At 46.3% G+C, this 23062-nt stretch overlaps 2 protein-coding genes across 2 annotated transcripts; one reads left to right on the top strand and one right to left on the bottom strand.

Annotated features, from left to right (window-relative positions):
• Positions 1–1093: 1093 nt before the first annotated feature.
• Positions 1094–8520, top strand: zbtb37 (zinc finger and BTB domain containing 37; the record flags this gene model as incomplete). The annotated part of the gene is made up of 8 exons (XM_083647357.1): positions 1094–1174; positions 3159–3251; positions 3581–3865; positions 4467–4639; positions 5379–5747; positions 6224–6323; positions 7678–7977; positions 8284–8520. Exons 2-8 carry the CDS (start codon positions 3168–3170, stop codon positions 8518–8520), a joined length of 1548 nt encoding a protein of 515 aa, XP_083503483.1. The 5' UTR covers positions 1094–1174; positions 3159–3167.
• Positions 8521–15255: 6735 nt separating this feature from the next.
• On the bottom strand, positions 15256–21822 carry serpinc1 (serpin peptidase inhibitor, clade C (antithrombin), member 1; the record flags this gene model as incomplete). The annotated part of the gene is made up of 7 exons (XM_083648445.1): positions 15256–15463; positions 15929–15993; positions 16244–16418; positions 17710–17928; positions 20626–20763; positions 20897–21112; positions 21457–21822. The coding sequence occupies 7 exons, from the start codon at positions 21820–21822 to the stop codon at positions 15287–15289; spliced, it is 1356 nt and encodes a 451-aa protein (XP_083504571.1). The 3' UTR covers positions 15256–15286.
• Positions 21823–23062: the final 1240 nt, after the last annotated feature.

Genomic DNA, 23062 nt, shown 5'->3' with positions numbered 1-23062 from the left:
TGCATGTTTGAGCTACAACTTGCGCTGTGCCCTGCCAAAATCAAATTGCCTCCAATGCGAGACTCGTGAATGACATGACTATGAAGTTATGGTTTGCGATTGCTGTCTGAGGGAACAAGATGTGCATGAAAACTCACCCTTTTCCACTAACTGTAACATTAGAACATATTAGCCGCACTTACATTTTTTATGTTTTGTTTTGTTATGTATCCACCAAGTTTCATGAAAATCGGCCCAGTTTGCCCTAATCCTCCTGCTAACAGACAAACGGTCAGACAAACGACACCGAAAACATCACCTCCTTTGTGGAGACAATGGGAATAATCAAGTTTTCTCATTTAAAGAGAGAGAGAGGGAGAGAGAGGGAGAGGGAGAGAGAGAGACATTTGCGGAGAGAGAGAGAGAGAGAGAGAGAGAGAGAGAGAGAGAGAAAGAGATAGAGAGAGAGAGAGAGAGAGAGAGAGAGAGAGAGAGAGAGAGAGAGAGAGACATTTGCGGACAAGTTCCTCTTTCCAAACTACAAAGCCCCGCCACCGTTACCTAGTGCCGTTACCGTCACGACGTGCTCTGCGTGATGCATCTCGGGAAATGTAGTCTTTAACCCGCTGTTAGGCTCCTCCACTTCCCAGCATGCCCCGCGTCACGTCACGTCTCTTCCTGTGACGTCACAGCCTGGGCCCTGGCTGTGAGGAGGAAGATGAGCGGCTCGCGGACTGAACTTTCCCTCCCGGCGGGATCACGCGCTCAGCTGCCTGGCTCAGAGGCTCGTGCCCGGCGAGGTTGAACCCGCGACCTGCGCGTGCCCGGGCCGGAGCGCGCCCGTCAGACCTGCTGCTGCTGCTGCTGCTGCTGCGTGTGTGTGTGCGTGCGTGTCAGAGTGTGTGTGTGTGTGCGTGTATGAGTATGTGTGAGTGTGAGTGAGTGAGTGAGTGAGTGACTGTGTGTGTGTGTGTGTGTGTGTGTGTGTGTGTGTGTGTGTGTGTGTGTGTGTGTGTGTGTGTGTGTGTGTGTGTGTGTGTGTGTGTGTGTGTGTGTGTGTGTGTGTGTGTGTGTGTGTGTGTGTGTGTGTGTGTGTGTGTGTGTGTGAGAGTGTGCTAACGATGAGCAGCAGCTAGCCTTGCGCGAGCTGCAGCAGCTACACCCCGACATAGAGCGCGAGCTGTTTTCCCCTCAGGTGAGTGACGTCGTCACACCTGGACCTGACCCGGCGCGTGCACAGGTCCAGGTGAGAGGCACCCCTCTCACCTGGACCTGACCCGGGGCATGCACAAGTAGGAAGTGTAGGCTATCCCCTGGCAGCATTGTAAACAAAGTGTTGTTCCTCTCATCCACCTTCCCGTTACAAATGATAACCTATCCGCCCTCCTTAAAGGCTCAGTCATAATAATGTAGGCTATTGTATTTATACAGCAGGGTCAGTCATAATAATGTAGGCTATTGTATTTATACAACAGGATCAGTAGGCTAATGTATTTATATACAGCAGTATTGTATTTATACAGCACTAGAAATCAACCGTGCTACGCTCGCTCGATTTCTAGGCTTGCCATCATCGAGTGCTCGAGTGACATCACTGATGATTTCATAGACATTGTGACATCATCAGTGACATCATTACTGACCAAAATCATCGCAAATCTCACAATGACAAATACAAAAAAATATAAATAAACTTGACTTGACTTGACAATGCGGGACCAAAATCACAGACAGAAAGACAGACAGATGCCACTTTGGCAATTTTATGTAGGCCTACTATTACGCGTGCTCAATTCCTAGGCACGCCCGCTGCGCGTCCTCGCACACCCTGCAGCTCGCTGAGCTGGCCCTGCATAGATAGATAGATGATGATTAGTCTCGCTGGCCAGCCTCCCCTCCCTTCCGTGAGAGGAGTCTGGCGCCGCAGGTCTCCATTGTGGAATTGCGATGGGCGGCAGTGCCCTTGGAAAATAGTTTTCCAACAATCCGACTTGCCATTTTCAGCATGTAGCAACGAGTTAGCGTGTAGGTTTCTGCCGTTAGCTTGCTAGCTAGTTAGCGTTGTTGTTTTCACTGAGGCGGCAGGGCACTATTTACAGCGACACACAGGGAGGAGGGAGCGGAAGCCGCTTTGATTGACATGGTCGGAGCCAATGACAGAGTTTGTAATAAGCCGGCTGCGGACATCCGGCAGCGACTGAAACGGTCGCTCCAATGGGAGAGCAGCTGTAGAGCAGGGGAGGGCTTATCCCAGTAGCCTGTTTCTGTGCAGACAGACTCCTCTCACGGAAGGGAGGGGAGCTGGCCAGCGAGACTAGATGATGGATGATGATGATGGTCAATCATAATAATGTGTAGACTTGTATTTATACAGCATGGGCCGTCATAATAATGTAGGCTATTGTATTTATATACAACACTAGAAATCTTGTGCGATACGATACGCGCGCTCGATCCCTAGACTCGCCCCGCTTCGTGGGCTTGGATAAATTATGCAGCTCGGCCGCTGCGCGGCCTTGCCTGCTCCATGTGCAGCACACATTTGCCCAACTTTGCATCACTGATGACATCAGGGCATTGTGACATCACCATCACCCTTGCCTGTTTTTCTGCCGCGACGCAAATTCCCGTGAGTTGGTACATCGCAGAGAACTGAAACCTGGCCCAATGACAGAAAATCCATCTCGTGTAAAAAAAAGCGTGTGAAGTGAGGTCACTCAACTGTAAATTATGTCATGCAATTGCTCGACTCTGATGTCATCAGGTAGCCAGATGACAGGCACTAGGCGCCATTTTCTACTTCATTTGGAAGAGAAAATTATCCTGAAATGAAGATTTGATTGACAGCTGCATGTCGTGATATGATTGGTTGAAATGGGGTAGAAATTTGATAGTAGGCTACTAGGTGACGTCAGCAAACTGTAGATTGTTGTTATCAATGAAATCTTGAAAAATGAACTTTGTGTGTGAAAAAGTGTGAAAAACGAAATAAATTATATTTTAGTGATTTTTTTGCATACATTATTAAATAGGTGCACTGCATACCCAGGTATTTGAACTAAAAGAAAAGAAAAGTCATTTTTGGGTTCAGCTCGACTTTAAACATTTAACCGACTAGTCGTGCACATCCCTAGTCCTGATGTGATCTGATGTGGTCTGATGTGTATCTTGTGTTCCAGGTCTGCAGCATGGAGCGGTCAGGCAGCATTCAGCTCGACATCCCAGACTTCAGTAACTCGGTTCTGGTGCAGCTGAACACGCTGCGCGTGCAGGTAGGGATGAAACAATTAACTGACCGTTAGTATTACCGTTTAAAATTTTGAATTATTAAAACCGTGTTACGGTGATTACACAGCACTTTGAAAAATACGGTAAATACTGTCCATCATCAACCAAAGTTAGCAACAGTCTTCCACACGCAGGCTGGTCTGTTTTCAATATAAAACTTGGTGAAATCAAATTATCTCAGTGAGCATCTCAGTACTTTTCGAACATTTTCAGCACATTTTAACAATACCGCCATAATACTGATAACCGTGATGACTTTGGTCACTACGATCGTGATATGAAATGTTCATACCGTTTATATCTCTCTGTGCAGGGCCGGCTGTGCGACATCGTGGTGAACGTTCAGGGCCGCAGCTTCCGCGCCCACAAGGTGGTGCTAGCGGCCAGCTCGCCGTACTTCAGAGACCACATGTCGCTGGGCTCCATGAGCACCGTGTCGCTGACGGTGATCCGCTCGCCGGCTGTGTTCGAGCAGCTGCTGGGCTTCTGCTACACGGGCCGCCTCTGCCTGCAACTCCAAGACATCATCAGCTACCTGACCGCCGCCAGCTTCCTGCAGATGCAGCATATCATCGACCGCTGCACGCAGATCCTGGAGGTAGGGCTGGATGAGACCGCTAATATCTGTACAAACATCAGATCCTGGAGGTAGGGCTGGATGAGACAGCTAATATCTGTACAAACATCAGATCCTGGAGGTAGGGCTGGATGAGACAGGTAACATCTGTACAAACATCAGATCCTGGAGGTAGGGCTGGATGTAGTCTCGCTAGCCAGCCTCTCTTCCTTTCTGTCAGAGAGTCTGGCGTCGCAGGTTTCCATTGTGGGATTGCGAAAAAAATGCTCTGTTTGGGTTAACCAATCAGCCTCGTCTTGGGCGGTGCTTAGCGACACACATGGGAGCGGAAGCCGCTTTGATTGACATGGTCGGAGCCAATGAACAGAGCGTAAACAGAGCTTGCAAGCAAGGGAGCGGATATCCTGCTGCCACCGAAACAGCCGCTGGAATGGGAGAGCAGCTTTAGAGCAGGGGCGGGCTGATCCCTGTTGCCTGTTTCCACAGTGCCAGACTCTCTGACAGAAAGGAAGAGAGGCTGGCTAGCGAGACTAGGCTGGATGAGACAGCTAACATCTGTACAAACATCAGATCCTGGAGGTAGGGCTATAATAATATTGATTTCTTGACCGCCCCTCTGTAGGGCATCCACCTGAAGATCAGCCTGGCCGACATGGACGAGGAGGGCGAGGAGGAGGGGCGTGGACTCCGGGGGGGCGGGGCCCTAGAGGGCGTGGCTCGGGGAGGGGCCCGGCACTGCGGCGCGCCACGCCCCCTCGGCCCGCGGGGGGCGGAGCCTGAGGCTGGCAGCCAGAGGTGGGTAGTACTCCAGTACATTTTACTCAGTTACATGTACTTGAATATTTTGTATTGTATTGAGTATTTTTTTTACAGAATACTTTTTACTCTTACTCAAGTACATTTGTTATTAAAAGACTCAGGGAAATGTGGAGGTGTTGTTATGTATAGGTTATTAAGCATTGCTTTTCTTTGTCAATTAGGGCTGGGTTGGTTTGAAAATTTTAAACCCGGTTGGATATTGCCGTCTAAACCGCATCGAACCGGTATACCGATTTTTTTTGTAATAAAAAAAAAAGACTGTCTGTAGTGCAACTTCAGTCCACCTGATAGCGATAATACACCTCTAAGCTGGTATTGTCAACCAGCAATGATACTGAATAAAAAGAAGCAGGACACCTGTGTAACAAACACACCCTGTATTTATTTCTCATAACTATTCAGCTTAACTTTTCTTCAAACATCAACATAATAAACAAAATAAGACTTTTGCCTACTAGTGCAACTTGAGAAGAGGCTAATACGAACAATAGTGCAATCAGAATGGACTGGCAAACCGCACGTGATCAAACCGGTTTGGGCTCGTACACCGAACCGAACCGGTAAAACCGGTAAATCGACCCATGCCTATTGTCAATGAGCTCCATGGACTAAAATGATTCATATCTCTGCCCTATATATATACCCCACTTTGGGAGCCACTGTTATAAAGTAACTGTACTTTTACTTGAGTACCGTTTTTGTCTTCTCTACACAGCACTGCCGGCAGCCCCGGCGAGGAGCCACTGAGCCCGGCCGGCGCCGTGGGGGAGGGGGGCGGGGCCCGTAAGGAACCCATCCTCCGCATCAACCGGGCCGGGCAGTGGTACGTGGAGACGGACCGGACCAGCCCCGAGGACGAAGAGCCCGGACCCGGACTCCCCGGAGCCGGAGTCCGCATCAAGACGGAGCGGATGGAGGAGTGGATTGGGGCCGAGCACCAGGAGGAGGGGAGCGGGGCCGAGGACGGCGCGACTGTGATGATCGACACGTCGGGACGCTGCGCGCCGAGGCAGCCGGTCACGCCCACACCGCACGCCACCGCCCACAGCGTGCAGCCGTCCAGCAGCTTCAGCGAGACGGACAGGTGAGGAGAGATGGACAGGTGAGGAGAGACAGGCAGGTGAGGAGAGACAGACAGGTGAGGAGAGACAGACAGGTGAGGAGAGACAGACAGGTGAGGAGAGACAGACAGGTGAGGAGAGACAGGCAGGATGTGAGGAGAGACAGACAGGTGAGGAGAGACAGACAGGATGTGAGGAGAGACAGCCAAGCGAAGAGAGACGGACAGGTGAGGGGAGATGGACAGGTGAGGAGAGACGGACAGTTGAGGTTTTGTTACTGTTTGTTTATTGATTTGTGTCAAATATTACTCTTTCTATGCTCTATTGTTATTCGTTGTACATTTATTATTTATGGTTCTCATGTAAAAGCGTGTATTTTGTATATGAAAAAAAAATTATATCAAGAAATACCCTGAAATATTGTTTATTTTAGGGCCATATCGCCCACCCCTAGGCTGACAGTGTGTGTGTGTGTGTGTGTATATGTGTGTGTGTGCAGGTTCAGTCCGACCGGCAGTGTGGTCGTGGTGGGGGAGCGTCAGAGAGCGAAGAGCGAATCTCCCGGCCGGATAGACGACCCGCGGCAGCCCAGCTCCCAGGTACACAAACTACACTACCCAGCATGCCGCAGGGCAGCCCAGCTCCCAGGTCAACAGAAGTTCAGGCAACAACTGTTAGCTGTTAGCAGCAGTGTTGGGCAGTAAAGTAAAGTAACGCATTACTGTAATTGTATTACTCTCCGAGTAACCTGTAATGTAAGAGATTACAATTCCCAAAAAGTAATTCTATTACTGTTACTAATCCAAGTAACGTCAAGTTATTGCATTACTTTCTCCAGCGCTGGCACAACACTAAATCGGTGTGTGGAGTTAGGTCTGCCTATGTGGGACTGCGTTGCTAGAACGCAAAAGTGTTATGTCCTAGGTAGGCAAGTAAATAAAAATAATGCTGTTTGGCTGATTGTTGACCCCTCCTGTAAAGTTAATTATTGTTCCAATAAAGTAGATTCAGTTCTAAAAGGAGCTGGCTAAACAGGTTCATACTAGTAATGTAAATGTTTTTGATTGGGTTAAAGCAGTGATAATCAACTGGCTGGATACTGGATACTCAACAGGGCGCCCCCTGTGTGGCCCGCGATGGAATTGCAAAACAATAAAAATAAAAAAATTACAGTGCACCTGAACGCAACATGCAAGATACCCGCTGAATAAGTGTCCAAATGTTCATGTCATTCTGGTCAATACTCCACTTCTGTTATAGCATTTCAGTCTGGAATATGGAATATCTTTCAATAATCTATGATTTAGCTGCTAAATTGTCAAATACCGCCGTCTGCTTGCTACCCAGGCACTTATGTATGTACTAACTTAACCTAACTAACTATCCGGTGTGCACAACATTGTCAGACTAAACTCCGGCTGACACCCCAAAAACCTACAATCCGAATCAGAAAAATGTATATTGTTTGTTTATTAACTGGCCCCTGGCCTTCTATCATTTCACGAAAGTGGCCCCCGGGCAAAGCAAGTTGAGTATCCCTGGGTTAAAGAGATAGTTCAGAGATTCAGTAGTTTTGGGGAAGTTGACAGTTTTCCCAGAGTCACAAACAAATGAATGCCTTCAGACAGACCTTAAGTAAGTCAAACAAACAGCAATTTCAGGCTATCTGGGTTCAACTGTTGAGTGTCTATGGGGTCAAATAACAATCGTGATCCCATAGGCATCCAGGAATTGAGCGAGGCGGGCCTCCTTTTTCAAAGCTTTGGTTGGGGGGCGAGGCCCACAGTCTCAGACTTTGAAAACCCGTGTGCTATAAGCTAACTAGCAGGAGGGCCACCTCGTCACTTCTTCTCTACTGCATGCACAGAGAAGAGAACGGCGTCTTTCTTCTCATCTTACCATAGGGAATATGGCTGGCGTGTTCCTTTTAAAGGGCTTCTTCTCGTCCTGCAGGGTGAGGAGCACGCGTCGTCGTTCGACATGGGCGGGTACGAGGAGTACCTGAGGGAGCAGGTGGGCGACCGCTGGTTCCGCTACAACCCGCGGCTCACCTGCATCTACTGCTGCAAGTCCTTCAACCAGAAGGGCTCGCTGGACCGCCACATGCGGCTGCACATGGGCATCACGCCGTTTGTCTGCCGCATCTGCGGCAAGAAGTACACCCGCAAGGACCAGCTGGAGTACCACATCCGCAAGCACACCGGCAACAAGCCCTTCCACTGCCACGTCTGTGGCAAGAGTTTCCCCTTCCAGGTAGGGAGGACACCATTTAGAGCTCTGCACGGGTCTCAAATCTAAGCCCTAGTCCGGCCCGGGCCCTACCCCTCCTCCCCCTGAACCTTATATGTTTGATCAATTTGATACATTTCGGATAGCCCTAAGCCTATTAAATCAGCACTATACAAAAAAGTGCATTAAAACACTTGAACACCACAATGGGTCAGTTCAATCGTTAAAAAGCAAAAAAAAGGGCATTTTCAGCACATTTTAACAATACCGCGATAATACTGATAACCGATCATTTTAGTTACTATGATCATTTTTCATCTCTCCTTCCAGGCCATCCTCAACCAGCACTTCAGGAAGAACCACCCGGGCGTGGCGCCGCAGGAGGCCCACAGCGCCTCGCCTGAAACCACCACCGCCCCCGTGCCCTCGTCCCGCGGGGGCGGCCAGCCCGACGAGGCCTCGCCCGGCTGCGAGGAGGGGGAGGGGGGCGGCGCAGGGGGAGGGGGAGGCGGAGGGGAGTACGGAGAAGGGCCCCAAGCTTCTGTCTCCACCACCGGACCTGACTGACCGGGGGAGGGGGGGCCGCAGCTATCGCTTTCCCAATCCAGTTTCGATGAACCACGCCCACGCTCTGAAGCCACGCCCACGCTCGGATTTCAAACTCAAAAGACATGGCGGTTTGTTTGGAAACGTTCTCTTATTTTAGGAAAACGCTTCATCGAAATGTGTTTGTGAAACCATTTCAGTCCCTCCAGGAGTCTTTTTCATATTTATTGTTGTGATCAAAATGCTTTATTTTGCAGCGCCTTTTCTCAAAAAGGACGCATTTAAAGTTTTATGTATTTTTTGCGGTAAAATTGTGGGAACTGCCCAAATTGGCAAGTTGAGGAAAAAAATTGCGATTTTAACTACCTAACTTTTCTCAAAAATTCCAATGGATGTTGCAAACTTTTATGTGATTTTTAAAAAATGTAAAATTGCAGGAACTGGCAAAAAAAAAGCAAGCTGAGGAACCTGTTTTGCGGAGAAATCGCAACAATTTTGAAAAATTGCAAGCCCCCGCAAATATTGCCGAGATCGGTTGAATTTGCATTAATTATTGCCATCGCAAAATCGCAATTTCATGGAGGGACTGACGTTTGAGGCGAGAAATCAGCCATGCAGTTGCTGAATCCATTTGACATGGACAACAGTTTTTTAACTGTTTTGGAAATGAGAGAACGTTTCCAAACGAGCTGCCATGTTTCTCCAGTTGAAATCCGAGACATTGCAAGGCGCTGTCGTCATAAAGAAGTGGGCGTGGTTTCATGGAATCTGTTGGGAAAACCACAAACCGGTCGGGCGATCTGGTCCCGCTACAATCAACACAACAAGCAGTTAGGAAAACGTGTCACATCGTCTGGGAGTCCCAATGCGTCGCGTAGTCCGGGAGTCCCGACGGAGATTTTTCCGCTTTAAACCGCATCTACCTTCACTCACCAAGCCGAGCAGGTTAAGCTCTATGAAGAAACGCCACACACACTCCAACAACCTCACAAACCACCTCATCACCACAGGACGCAGTGGTTATCCGTTGCCTCTGTCTACTTTCTTATGTTACAGATTTCTACTTTTGTATTTACCGGTATATTACAGGTTCACAACGTCGGCGGGACAACAGTCTGTCTGGTGGAAACTTTGCCAAAATCCTCGGTGCCAGTTTCACCACTGTCGACAGTTCAGATCATCCTTATCTTGCCTTGAGACAATCGGAGCGGTCGGCTCACGGTCCCGTCTGCTCTCTAAGTGCCACGACGGAATGGAAAAAAACGCTCAAACACAAACAAAACTCCAAGAGAAAATGGAGTCGGGTCGATTTGGCCGTAAAAACGAGCCGACCCCATCTCCTGATCTGGGGCTGGATTCACCTTAATGTGTTCTTGAGATAGATCTTAAGAAATGACGAGATGAAATTCTTGTAAGTGCAATTCCTCAATATTTTATTATTAACGGTCTCATTTCTTATACATTTCATTAATTTTCCTACTTAAGAACTTCTCAACATAGGAACCTGAATTAATTCTGGTTAATAAACTTTAGGCTTACTGCCATTGAGGCTAGGAGACGAGGCTAGGAGGCAACCCAAACTGCTTTCATCTAGGCTACTAAACAACAGGGAAAAACCTGTTTAGAGCAACTATAGAGCAAAGATGCAAGTGTAAAATTTGCTGCTTATTTTCAACAGACACCAAATAAAGCTTTACAGTAAATGTTAATCTTAATGATGTTAGGTGTAGAAGCTATGAAGACTTTCAACTATAACATACTTCTAAATTGTGTTTAAATATTATATTATATTCAAGAATAGCATTTATTCTTACGTTTTTTTCTTAGGAAGACGAGAAGAAATGTAAGAAATATATAAGAACTGTTTTTGACAATACTAAAGTTAAGAAAACAAATGGCACTTGAGATTTTTTATTTTTTAAGGGTTTTGTGAATCCGGCCCCCGGTCAATTTTGCCCCCGGTCATTTTGACCGGGTGCAGAGCGAGGCAGTAAACCAGTTTAAGGATCCAGTAGATTTGAATCGCTGCTCGCCGGCAGCCTGTTACGACAGTTGCCTGTTACTGTGCGTTCACACCGCGGCGATTTTTGCAAATTCGCGCAACGAGATTACATACAAAGTCAATGCAAACGCATGAGTAGATGAGATTTCCCCCTGGGCAATGTGAATGAGGCGAGAAATTTTCATTTCATTTTCGCCTCATCGCCTGTTTGCTCAAGTGCAAATTTTTCAACTCGAGCGAATAATTTGCGCAAGAAAAGCGCTCCTTTCGCCTTGTGTGAACGTACAGTTTGGACGGACAAGCCTCAGATAAGCTACAGCTCAGTTACCTCTCTCTCATCACTACGCAATACAGCTGCTGCTTCGCAGCATGCACAGCAGCGCCGCACACACAGCCAGGAAGCACTCAGTCACATGTCGAGATGCTCGTCTCCGTTCGCTATGACTATTTTTATAAAAGCACGTTTTTCACTTCGGACACTTTCAGCTCTGACAATGAGGAGGAGGAGCCTGAGGAAGAGGAGGGGCAGAAAACCTGTCAGACCAGATGGATGTAACGTTAGTTGCCGGGCCGCGAATTTTCTAAATGCAGGATGGTAGCGGAATGACGCTCCTCCCTACTCTGCCTCTGATTGGCTTACCCTGATATTTTACCCTAACCCTTAAACAATCATCACTCCTCATGCCTAAACGCAACCCTGAGTCTTCCCCTGCCATCCTGCATTTCGGACATTTTTGGCAGGGACGAGGAGGGGTCGGGAGCTACTTGGGGTCGGGAGCAGGTCGGACTTCCCGGCAACCAAAGGAAAGGAGGCGTGGCCTGTTGGCCTCAAGGAGGCATGGCCTGTTGGCCTCCGAAACGCCAAAACAACTTCAGCACTTAGAGGCGGGTCGAATGGAACAGACATTTTTTTTATTGAACTATGAAAACTATATAAATTTACATATATCACACGCATATTTAAACTTTTTTTTTGCATAGAGAACAATGTAAAGTGCTCTGTGACGTCATGTATGGGTAGCACATCACGGACTGGCTGTTACTGTTTTTCTAGAGCTGTGAATCAGATCCTCGAGCCGGTGGGTTTTTATGCAAAGTGAAGTGGGCCACGCCCCCGGGCGCTCGGACGCCGCCCACCGGCCGCACTCTTCAGGCTAAACAGGAACTATCAGGTATAGAAACTTTTTTTCACTGACCGGATGTTTACTCTTCTCTTCGTAGCAGAACGCTAACAGCTAACGGCTAACAGCTCACCTCAGCTGCTCACGGTGTAAATAGACGAGCAGCAGCAGTGAGATGCACGCTGATCACACAGGAATCACTGAACTGCTACACACAACACACACCTCTTCTGCTGTCATTTACACACACACATACACACACACACTCCGAGACACAGACACACGTAGCACCCAATCGTAATAATTTCCCACCTGAAAGGTTTTACATTATCCGTAAAAATGGGAATATTACAGAGCCCCTAAAGTTCTGAAAGGCAATTATTTTTATATTAATTTGCGCACAATATATTAAAGTGTGCGCACACTTTAGTTAAAGTGTGCGCACAATTTAACTAAAGTGTGTGCATAATTTAGTTAAAATTAATATCCAAAATAAAAGTATTGCCTTTCAGAACTTTAGGGGCTCCGTAGAATACAATATCAGTCAGGACATTTGATTACAGAATTGGGTCTTTTTGGGATTTTTGATCAAGCTAAAGTACATTTTCAGGAAATTATTACATTATTGGCTCTCTATTGTTTTGTATTATGATGTAATGTTGACTTGTGTGGACCCATGGAAGAGTAGTTGCTACCTTGGTAGTGGCTAAGGTGAATCCAAATAAATAAATTGGGTGCTACACACAGACACGCAGGCACACACACTCAGGCACACACACAAACTCAGACACACACTTGTCCTACAGAATCTCAAGGAAACAGACTGAAGTCTTTCAGTGCAGCAGAAACAGAGAAATCTCATTTTATCACAACATGAAGCCTTTTTTTCTTTTTTTAGCTTTCTGTCCTCCAGAGTCTGACCGGACCGAACCAAACTGAACGGTCCGAACTAGGGCAGCAACTAATGATTATTTTCATTATCGATTAATCTGTCAATTATTTTCTCGATTAATCGATTAGTTGTTGGGTCTATAAAATGTCAGAAAATGGTGAAAAATATGGATCAGTGTTTCCCAAAGTCCAAGATGACGTCCTCAAATGTCTTGTTTTGTCCACAACCCAAAGATAGTTTACTGTCATAGAGGAGCTGAGAAACCAGAAAATATTCACATTTAACAAAAAAACATCAATCAAAATATTTGTGAATTAATTTTCTGACGATCAACTAAACGATTAATCTTTGCAGCTCTAATCTGAACTGGACCGGACTGAACTGGCCAGATAGAAACAGCTGCTGTGTTCTGGTCTGAGATCAGATCCGGTCCGGTCCAGAAAAACTAAATGTTCTATCCCCTACTGTTTGTGTCCAGACCAGAGCTACTGAAGAGAGCTGGAAGTCCAAAATTCTTGACTGTCACATGACTCACGTAGCTCCTTTCCATAGGCTCCATTCTAGCATCAACCTACCCGGACCTTCAAGCATAGTTCTAGGAAGTACATGGCGGGCCATTTGAATGCATAAAATAAAGCTGATAATACAATTTGATTCTTTAAACATTTTACCGTTTCAAAGTACAACACAAACGGTCCATTCTGCTGCAACTCTACAGTGCTGCTTAATCCAGAACCTTACTTCCCGGGAACTATTGCGAGGTGATGCAACTCTTACTATCTCAATAGCTCTGGTCCAGACCACATGTATCTTTTTTCTAACCCAGATAAGATGAAGCCACATCCACTTTCGTATGACGAAAGCCTTGTATTCCAAACTGGAAAAACATTGCGGCTCGTTTGGAAACTTCCTCTTATTGGAAAACACTTCACTGAAATGTGTTTCTGAAAACATTTGATTAGAGAAATCAGCTATGCAGTTGCTGACTTTGTCTTTATTTTACAGTGACAACGGTTAGTTTAAAAGTTTGTAGCCTATACGAGTTTCCAGAAGCGGCGAGTAATTTCAGTGAAACGTTTACCTAATATAAGAGAAAATGTACTAACGAGCCGCCATGTTTTTCCAGTTTGAAAGCCAAGGCTTTTGTCATATGGACGTGGGCGTGGCTTCATCTAAACTGGGTTTGCGGGAAACGATAAGACGCATCCAGAATGGTCTAATCTAGTTTGTTCTAGTCCGAGAAACAAGTGGTTCTCTCCTCTGGGGCAGTGGTTCTCAAAGTGGGGTCCCCTGGTCCGGGGACCCCCAGGGGTCCTTGAGGGGGTTCCCCAGCAAAAAGGAGAATAATGTTGTTTTCAGTATAATTCAATCCCTAAGTAACACAATGACAATGTAGGACTGTTTTGGTCATGGGTTTCATACTCTTTCTGTAATAAAACATCTAAAAGCTAAAGTCTTATGAGATGGGGGTCCGTTGTCTAATTTGGGTCAGTTTAGGGTCCTTGACGTGAAAAAGTTTGAGAACCACTGGCCTAGTGACTGCCTAATCTAACCCGGTTCAGTCCAGTTCAACTGTGAAGAGCGACCTCACCTCACCTCACCCTACTCTCAGCCAAATGAGTTCAATATTCTGTTAGTTTCAGCCGGACGTCTTATGGGCTTCCATGCGTTTCACTTTTTTACTCTTGTGTGAAACAAACGTTTATGAATATCCAGTAACCTTGACCACAACATGCCTACTTAAATCAAATCATTTTAGATATATACTTAATGAGTTACTCATACTGTCAATTCCTCAAAATATATCCTAATATATCGAAGCAGAAAACACGTCAAAGAAAACATGGAATTTAGTAAATTAACTTTTAATACTGTACATTTTTTTTTTAAGAAGAGGTACTTAACAAGTCATGTACTAGACAAGCCTGAGAGGTTTTATGTGAAGATCTTTTATGTTGCATGTGTCTGTTGCTAAAACAAACTGGGGTGGAGGGAGGGGTGGTGGTGATGGGGGCACGGGGTAGTAGGGGGGGGGGGGGGTTGGTTATAAGGCCAAAGGTCACTCTTAGTTAATCATTGAGATAATGTGAAGCGGTTTCTTTCACCATGACCACTAGATCACTCTCCGGTCGACTCGCTCGATCTCCTCCAAGGAAATAAAGCACTTTAAGTGTTCAGAAGCTCCGCCTCTTTCTTCTGTTGATTTTTGGTTTTGGGTCATTATCAGTCATTATCAAAGTGATATAAGTCACCATCCGCTAGCCTGGGTAAACCCAGCCCCCACGTGACCTGCTCTCAGTCACTAGGTCACTTGTGACTCGTAAGCAGGGTAAGCCTGAGAGCAGGTCACTGGGGGCTGGGTTTACCCAGGCTAACCATCCGCCCCACAGGGTTACCGTATTTCCTGTAATATTGGCCCAGGCCTTTATTTAGCTCAGCTGCAGAGTTACAGTTTTGTTATTATGCTAATAAAATGAAAAGCCCATGGATATAATCCCTTCATTTCCTGAATTTTATTCAGGTGTAGCTGCTGCCATCTTGTGGCCCTTGTACTTTACTACAAACTACAGTTACATTATATAACGGGCACCAGGAGTTTAGCGGTGTCCACCGTTGTTTTTTCCTTCGACCACACACCCGGCCATTATCAGAGACACAGCTTTTAAGTGTCGACCGGCCACTATTAGAGGAAATATGGTATTTCGGTGAGCATCATCTCAAATCCACATTCAGACAGGAAGGGTGTGCGTGCGTGTGTCTGTGCGTGGGTGTTCAGCCCTGGCAGGGGTCAGCCAGGCGTCCAGTAAACAGCAATGTGTTGATGGTAGCCTCTCTGATGAGTAGCATGAATGGCCGGTTGGCGATGAACAGCTCTCTGTCCAGCTTGATGGAGCGCCCGATCGCCACGACCGCCGTGGCCGCCGCCGCCTCGCTGCCCTCCTCGTTCACCTGCAACACATTAGGCTCGTTTGAGATGAGCAGATTCCACCAGCGAGCGACTTGCTCGGCCCGTTGCATGATGGGTAGAAAACTTGTCCGAAACTTGCTCCGCCTGCACAGCTCTGAGGCCTCGACACCCACAGTAACATGAAGAAACGTACATTTTATATCTCTTTCAAGATTTCATAAATACCACCTGTAATGCCTGCCTACATTAAAATAAAAATAAGTAAACGTGAAGGTCTGGGTCATTTGAGCAGTGAGCGTGGGTGCAGCTAATGCACCTTTTACATTTTTTTTTACCAACGGCCGTTAAACAAAACTGAGGACGAAGAAAAAGCAGGGAATCTGTCGTCGGGAGTGTTTGGCTTGTTGATAAGCAGCAATGACTCTTGTTTTAGGGTCAAGAAAGCCTTTAATTGGCTTCACCAAATCAATCAATTAATTCATTCATTAACTGAACAGTGAACTAACCTCTAGGAAGGCTTTATGGTAAGCATCAGAGATGTGCAGGCCGTCTCCATCATCCTCCAGCATCCCTGAGAGAGACAGAGAGACAGACAGGTGAGACCCACCTGTGACCTGCAGACAGTTTTTTAAGCAGCTGGGGGATAGATGAGAGTAGGGGGCGGAGTCAGAATCAGGGAGGGGGGGGGGGGTCAGACAGAGCAGAATATTTGAAATGGAAGGTCTTCAAACAGAACCCCGGGGTCCTAGAGAGCCATTGGAAGATCTACACTTTTGGGGAGCTGTCATGACATCTATCTTTGAAACAGTCAGTGGTCTGACCTGGCAGGCTGGCTCTCTGGGAGTCGAACAGGTCGGTCAGTCCCATGGCCTGGAGCTTCTCCTTCAGGCTGAAGCTGTCCTCCACCCTGAAGCGAGGCAGCTGTACCGACACTGTGACCTCCTGCATGGCCTCCAGCCAGGAGGTCAGCTTCCCCAGGTCCAGGCCTGCTTCCACCTACATACACACACACACACACACCAGAATTTCTGATTCCTATTAACACTGGTGGCCGGGTAACTTTTTTTTATTTAGCCTTTATTTAACCAGGTTTGTCCCATTGAGATCAAAGATCTCTTTTACAAGAGAGACCTGGCCAAGAAACAGCAGCAACACAAAGTTACAACAAACAAACACAAACACATACAATTGAAAAACATTAAAATGATCAAATAAAACATTTGCATACAGACAGCCTGTTCTCAAGAGATTTTACCATAGCCTTAAAACCATTTAAGTTTACTAAGCTATTAAGTTTAAGATCAGACTGCAGACTGTTCCATGCGGTGGGTGCAGAGAACCTAAAAGCTTTCTTCCCCAATTCAGTTCGGACTTTGGGAACAGAAAATTGTAGAGTGTCCTGAGAACGAAGATTGTAATTCCCACATTTGAAGCTTAAAAGTGACGACAGGTAGGTAGGAACTTTACCAATAATGGCTTTGTAAATTAAGACATACCAATGACTGAGGCGGCGTGTACATAAAGCAGGCCAATTCACTTTTGAATACAATGCACAATGATGAGTAAGAGATCCACAGTTTGTAATGAACCTCAGAGCCCCATGATACACACTGTCCAGCATGTGGAGACACTGAGCAGTGGCATTCATATATAGCACATCGCCATAGTCAAGAACAGGTAGAAAGGTAGACTCCACCAGTTTTTTCTTCACAAAAAAAGAAAAGCAAGACTTGTTTCTAAAGTAAAATCCTAATAAAACTTTCAGCTTCTTTAACTGCAGTCACGGCCAAAAAAGTGACACCATTGGCGTTGTTGGTTGCTTCATAACGTTAGTCAATAAAGTAATTTGCAAATGGCTAATTTACTACAACTAATTATTGATCAGCCCCAAGAGTCTGGATGAATTAGCTGACATTATGCGCACAAGATAACATCGGCTGACCTGGATGGCAAGTTGGCTAGTTATGTTAGCTAGACAGCAATTCATCTGTGTTAGCAAGCAAGCTAGAATTTAGCCAGCTAAAACCACAATATACAGTATTTGCCCCAGTCATTTTGTGCGTCAATTTTGGTCAGTAATGATGTCACAATGTCTATGACATCATCAGTGATGTCACTCGAGGCCACCCAGCAGCCGAGCCTAGGAATTAAGCGCGCGAGACCTCTAGTAGTAAATGTGAGCCGATCTAAACAGTTTATCAAGTCTATTACCGTGTGAAGAGATGATACCGAGTGAAGTTGCAGTGCTTTGTGTCTTTAGTCACATGACCCGCAGCAGCTGACATACCTGTGAGAGGGGCGTGTCCTGTGCCGGCAGGATGATGACCATTGTGATGTCATCGCCGCGGTAGGGCAGCTCGAGCAGCTGCACCTGGTCGTCCGGGAAGTGGCCGTACCTGAACTTAGCCTCCTGGTACATCATGGAGACCGGGCAGCTCCGGCTCGGGCTGACGAAGAAGTCTGACTTGAAGACGTTGTCTTTGTCGAACTTCCTCTTCCACTGGCCCTGCAGGTTCACACAGGTTTTCATCTTTAAGAAGCAAATAGTGTCCATGTTGTCCCCCACCAGTGATGCAGCACCACCTTTGGGTCAGTCAGTGATTGTTGAGTGGACTTGAAATATGAGTGAAATTGTATAAGCATTTTTATACGGGACAATGAAAGGACAGATTTACCATATTTCTGTTGTCCCCTCTCCCCAGAATTAGGCTGACAAGTTCTTTGTTTTTTGCCTTTATATAATCCTGGTCACTATTTTGAGGCCCTTATCCGTCCTGAATCCGTTTGGAATTTAGGTGCCTTTTTGTGATTGGCTGCCCCCATCCTCATGCCCCCTTTTGGCCAGTTAAGTTAATCAGTTCGTACTTGGCCCATGACCAACCTTCCTACAACGTTTTGTGGTGTTACGTGAACCCATTTGAAAGAGACCTTTTTTGTGATTGAACATGCCCATTGGACATGCCCCCTTTTGGCTAATTCGTCCTTGGCCCATGACCTTTCTGCCAAGTTTTGTGCAAATCCGGGTTGACGGAAATCGAGGTAGCACAAAATCTGTATTTTATAATGGCCATTTTGAAAATCCAAAATGGCGGTCATGCAGGTGTCTGTGCAAATGCCAACATTGGTTTTCGGACTCTACATGCTCTGACAATTCCAAAAATGTATAGTTTTACAAATCTCCCAAAAAATGTGAACAACAAAACATACCGTAAATTCCGGACTATAAGGCGCACCGGTCTATAAGACGCACCTTCAAAGGTGACTATTTTTTTCTTCTATAAGCCGCACCGGTCTATAAGCCGCGGGTGTTTTGATGTTTAATTACCATATGTAAGGCTTCGTGCACAGAGGGGATTGTCGGGAAAGAGATGGCTGTTTGGGGAAGCTCCCATTTATTAACATTTCAACAAAACAAAAGTCAGGTCACTAATCCCCAGACAAAATCACACATTGTGGTATTTTTTGTTTTTTTTACAGTGCACACAGTGTCCGCGGTGTGGTGAAAAGAGGGCAAGAGAGGAAATTAAAACAGAACTGGATTTATAGTTAGAAAGAGTGCTAAAGAAGAGAGAATTCCGTTTTTTATTTTTTTATTTTAGTTACTCACAGTACTATTGACCAGTCCAACTCAAAAGATATTCGGCAGTTTCACTTTGAGCTCTTGTTCCGCCGCTGTCCATCAATGGTTATGACGAGTCTCGCTGGGTACAGTACGCCAAAGCGATATCCATTGACTCGATGATGCTGTTGTATGTTGCGCGTTTCTGTTGCACCAACGCGGAGAGGTCCTGCCGGACGAAAAAGCGCGTACCCTCCCAGGTGAGGGGCTTCTTCCCCGCAGCCTGGAGGATGAGTTGACGGTCGGGCCAGCGGAGTAGGCAGATGAAGATGGCCCTCGGTGGCAGGCCGGGGTCTGGACGTGGCCGAGGCGCCCGGTGTGCCCTGTCCACCTCTGGTGGTTTCTCGCCTTCCTTCAGGTCCAGGATGTAACACAGGATTTTGCCACGAAAGCGTCCATGTCACCAATCTCAGCTCCCTCTTTTACATTGATCAGGCGAATGTTATTTCTTTTACTCCTGCTGATTAAGTCATCAACCTGCGTGTGCAGGGTTTCGATTTTGCATTTTATCCATTTTCGGACTCACTGTGTTGTTTTTGTCCTCCAGTGCGCGGATGCGCTTTTCCGCATTATAAACTCTGTTCACGGTTGCCTTAGTTTCTTTAGTGAGTGAGTGGATGGACTTCTGCACGTTTTCAAACTTGTTTTCAAGCTGCTCAAAACCTCTGAGCTATGTCGGACTTAATCGATAGTGTTTCACGGAGTAAAAGTTTAGCCCAAGCGGTGTATCTCCAGCCTCCAGCAGGTGAGTCATTTCCTCATTCATGGCGTGATTGCTTCGTCTTTTTCTTTCTGCTTACCTGTGTTGTGTTATGTTATGTTATGTTATGTTGTTAAAAGAGGGCAAGAGAGGAAATTAAAACAGAAGTGGATTTATAGTTAGAAAGAGTGCTAAAAAAGAGAGATTTTTTTTTTTTTTGGAAAAAATCCATAGATAAGACGCACCGTTATATAAGCCGCAGGGGGCAAAAAAGGCCAAAAAACGGGAAAAAAGCCGCGGCTTATAGTCCGGAATTTACGGTAGTTAATCTGACTATGAGCCACTGCTTTAGAGCAGCAGAGCCACATACTGTACATGACAGTAACTTTACCTGCAATGTATAACCTGCGACAGAGCTGGTGTTTGGGCTCACTCAGAGCATACAGGGGGCGGCTTGAGGGAGGCTTTGGAGGAAATTGAACATGGAAGATGGACCCCTCCCCCCAATACAGACACACTAAGATAATTGAAAAATATATATTGTTGTTTTTTACAGCTAGGTTTATTTTGCACAAACTCAAAATATTTTTCTCATGTTTTAATAATAAAATAGAAATGCCTCTTAATTTTTTCCCCATGGTATCGAAAATGGTATTGAGAATCGATATTTTCTGGGTATCGATATCGAAGTTGAAATTCTAGTATTGTTGGTCGGAGCTTTAAGGCCCCTCCTCCAAACTAAATGCTGAGCTAAAGTCCAGACTGTCAGGACCTTGAAGTAGATGGTATTAAGGTTTGGGTCAGGGCCTTGAAGTAGATGGGGTTAGGGTTAGAGTTGGGTCAGGATGTTGAAGTAGAGATGGTGATAGGGTTTGGGTCAGGACCTTGAAGTAGATGGTGTTGACCAGCACCAGGATTGTGTTGGAGTCCAGCGCCCCAACTGGCAGCGTGTCCTGGATCCGGTTCTCCGTCTTGTTGGAGATCCAGTTGTTGATGGTGACCCGGGCCAGCTCTGGGTCCTCCTGAGGCACAAAGAACAGAACACAAGAAGTTCTGGATTCTTTAAACACACAAACCTACACTGGAACTGGACTTGAAAAGGATCTGAATGTGACTGATCTCCACACAGCTGAGCGGTTTATATGAGAAGGTTACCTTGAAGTTGAGCGGCAGCAGCTTGGCTCCATACACAATCTCACTGATGTTCTGGTAGGTCTCGTTGAAGACCAGCGACTTTTCCCCAAACAGCCGGTTGGCGGACACCAGCTCGGTCGTGCGGTCCTTCTTGCGGTACAGACGGCAGTTGAGCTTGGCGAAGAAGAAATGGACCTGATCTGATGTTTTCTCCTTGATGGTGTCGAACTCAAACACCTACAGGGCGGCAGAGACGGTTAACAAAACCTTTGCGGGCGGGTCGGTCTGGTTAAGGCCAAATTAAACTTCCATTGCACAGTGTCGCCGTAGCGGCCGGTCTCCAGCACCATGGTGTCAGTGTGGAACTTTTTGTTCACACAAAAGGAACCAGAGAATAAGTGGAAAGTAGTAGAAAGCAGAGAAGTAGTCAATCTGGTGTCTTGACTTAGAGAGGTCTTCACGGGTCCACGGATGATGGACCCAGACCCTAATTTTTGTGACGTCAAAGTGGGGTCACAAACCCAAAAAAGGTGGGGAACCCCCTGCCTGGCGTAGCTGTTAGCAGCCAGCCTGTGACTTACGTGCATGATCTGAGCGAGCGTATCATTGCAGGCGCCCAGCTTGGTCATGGCGAAGGCAGTGGAGACGCTGATGGGGGACATGATGATGTTGGTGTCGGGCGGCTTGCCGGCCGCCAGCTGCTTGTAGAGCGAGAGCGCGAAGCGTCCGTTGGCCTTGGACAGCTCCCACACGCGGGGGTTGGTGGACTCGGGGACGGGCTCGGGGGCGGCCGTCGGGCCGGCGGGGTCCTCCTCAGGCTCGGGCTCACGGTAGATGCAGCGCGGCTCCAGCGGGAGGTCGCGCGGTTTGGCGCTACAGATGTCCGGCAGAGAGGCGGAGACCAGCGGCAACAAGGCCACAACCAACAACCAGTCAGACGGCCTCATCCTGGAATGGAAACTGACCATTAGGAAGACAGATGACTGACCTGAGTTCTGCTGTAAAAGCTATAGAGCCAAAGTCACGCCCTCTTCCGGATTAGGCATCTGCACCATGGGATTTCATCCTGCATTCATTTTTACATAGACATCTTATAAAATGCTTATAAAAATTACTTCTACTTGGTCAAACCAAGCGATTCAGCTACTGTATTTAGAATAAAGAGACTACATAACATTAATATAGAACCTCCCCCCCCTCCCGCCGAGGGAAATGCTATATGGTCTCCCCTGATTCTAGCTGAATCACTTTTTTAAAATATGCATTTTACTTGTCTATGGAAAAATGTATGGCGGATGAAATCTGTGAGGGCCTGTCTACTGCTTTACTGCTGTAACATCAATACTGTCCAGTCAGACTACCACACACACACACACACACACACACACACACACACACACACACACACACACTAGATAAACACACACAGCAAACACTAAACACACAGCAAATAATCAAACACACCAAACAAACACAGTGACACAAACACACACAAATACAGTTGTCTCCTGTTGTCTTAAACTGAATCTGAAGGTTTCCCTGGAACAATGTTGCAAATCTGTTTATCACTAGAAAAACAGAAATGATTGTCCTGAAAAATGTGACCTTAAAATAAAGCCAAGTGGACCTGGGTCCACTTGTCACTTTGTCTCTCAGACAAGATTGTTGTCTTGATTACTTGGTTAGTGACTAACTGACCGCTTTTTTGTGGATATGTCAGAAAACAACCTAGTGAAAAATAACTAAGTTCCCCACAGTCCAAGTGACATCTTACATCTGTTTTTGTCTGACTAACCGCCCAAAACCAAAAGATATTCAGCTGATCATCATGTTGGAGAAAGAAAAGCAATAAATCATCACATTAAGAGCAACCATTTTTTTTAACGCTTTTGCTTAAAAAATTACTGAAAGCAATGATTAAATGATCAAACCAGTGATTAATCTTCTGCTGATCGACTAGCTAACTGACTAACCTTGCAGCTCTAGAAAGAGGACTTCTTTTGTTTGATCTGAATAACTTTAGATGCTTGAGGAGGTAAAACACACAAATCCAGAAGAAATAAAGCTAAATTTAGAAGGCCACACACACAGACAATTCTGCGTGTCGAAAATGTTTTCTGTATCCTATCCTATCCTGGCCTATCATCTCACAACCCATTTGATTAACCCAGTGACCCCTTGTGGGGG

The sequence above is a fragment of the Poromitra crassiceps genome, assembly GCF_964638095.1.
Source record: "Poromitra crassiceps genome assembly, chromosome: 12".
Lineage (NCBI taxonomy): Eukaryota > Metazoa > Chordata > Actinopteri > Beryciformes > Melamphaidae > Poromitra > Poromitra crassiceps.
This window is presented reverse-complemented; position numbering and strand designations above follow the sequence as displayed.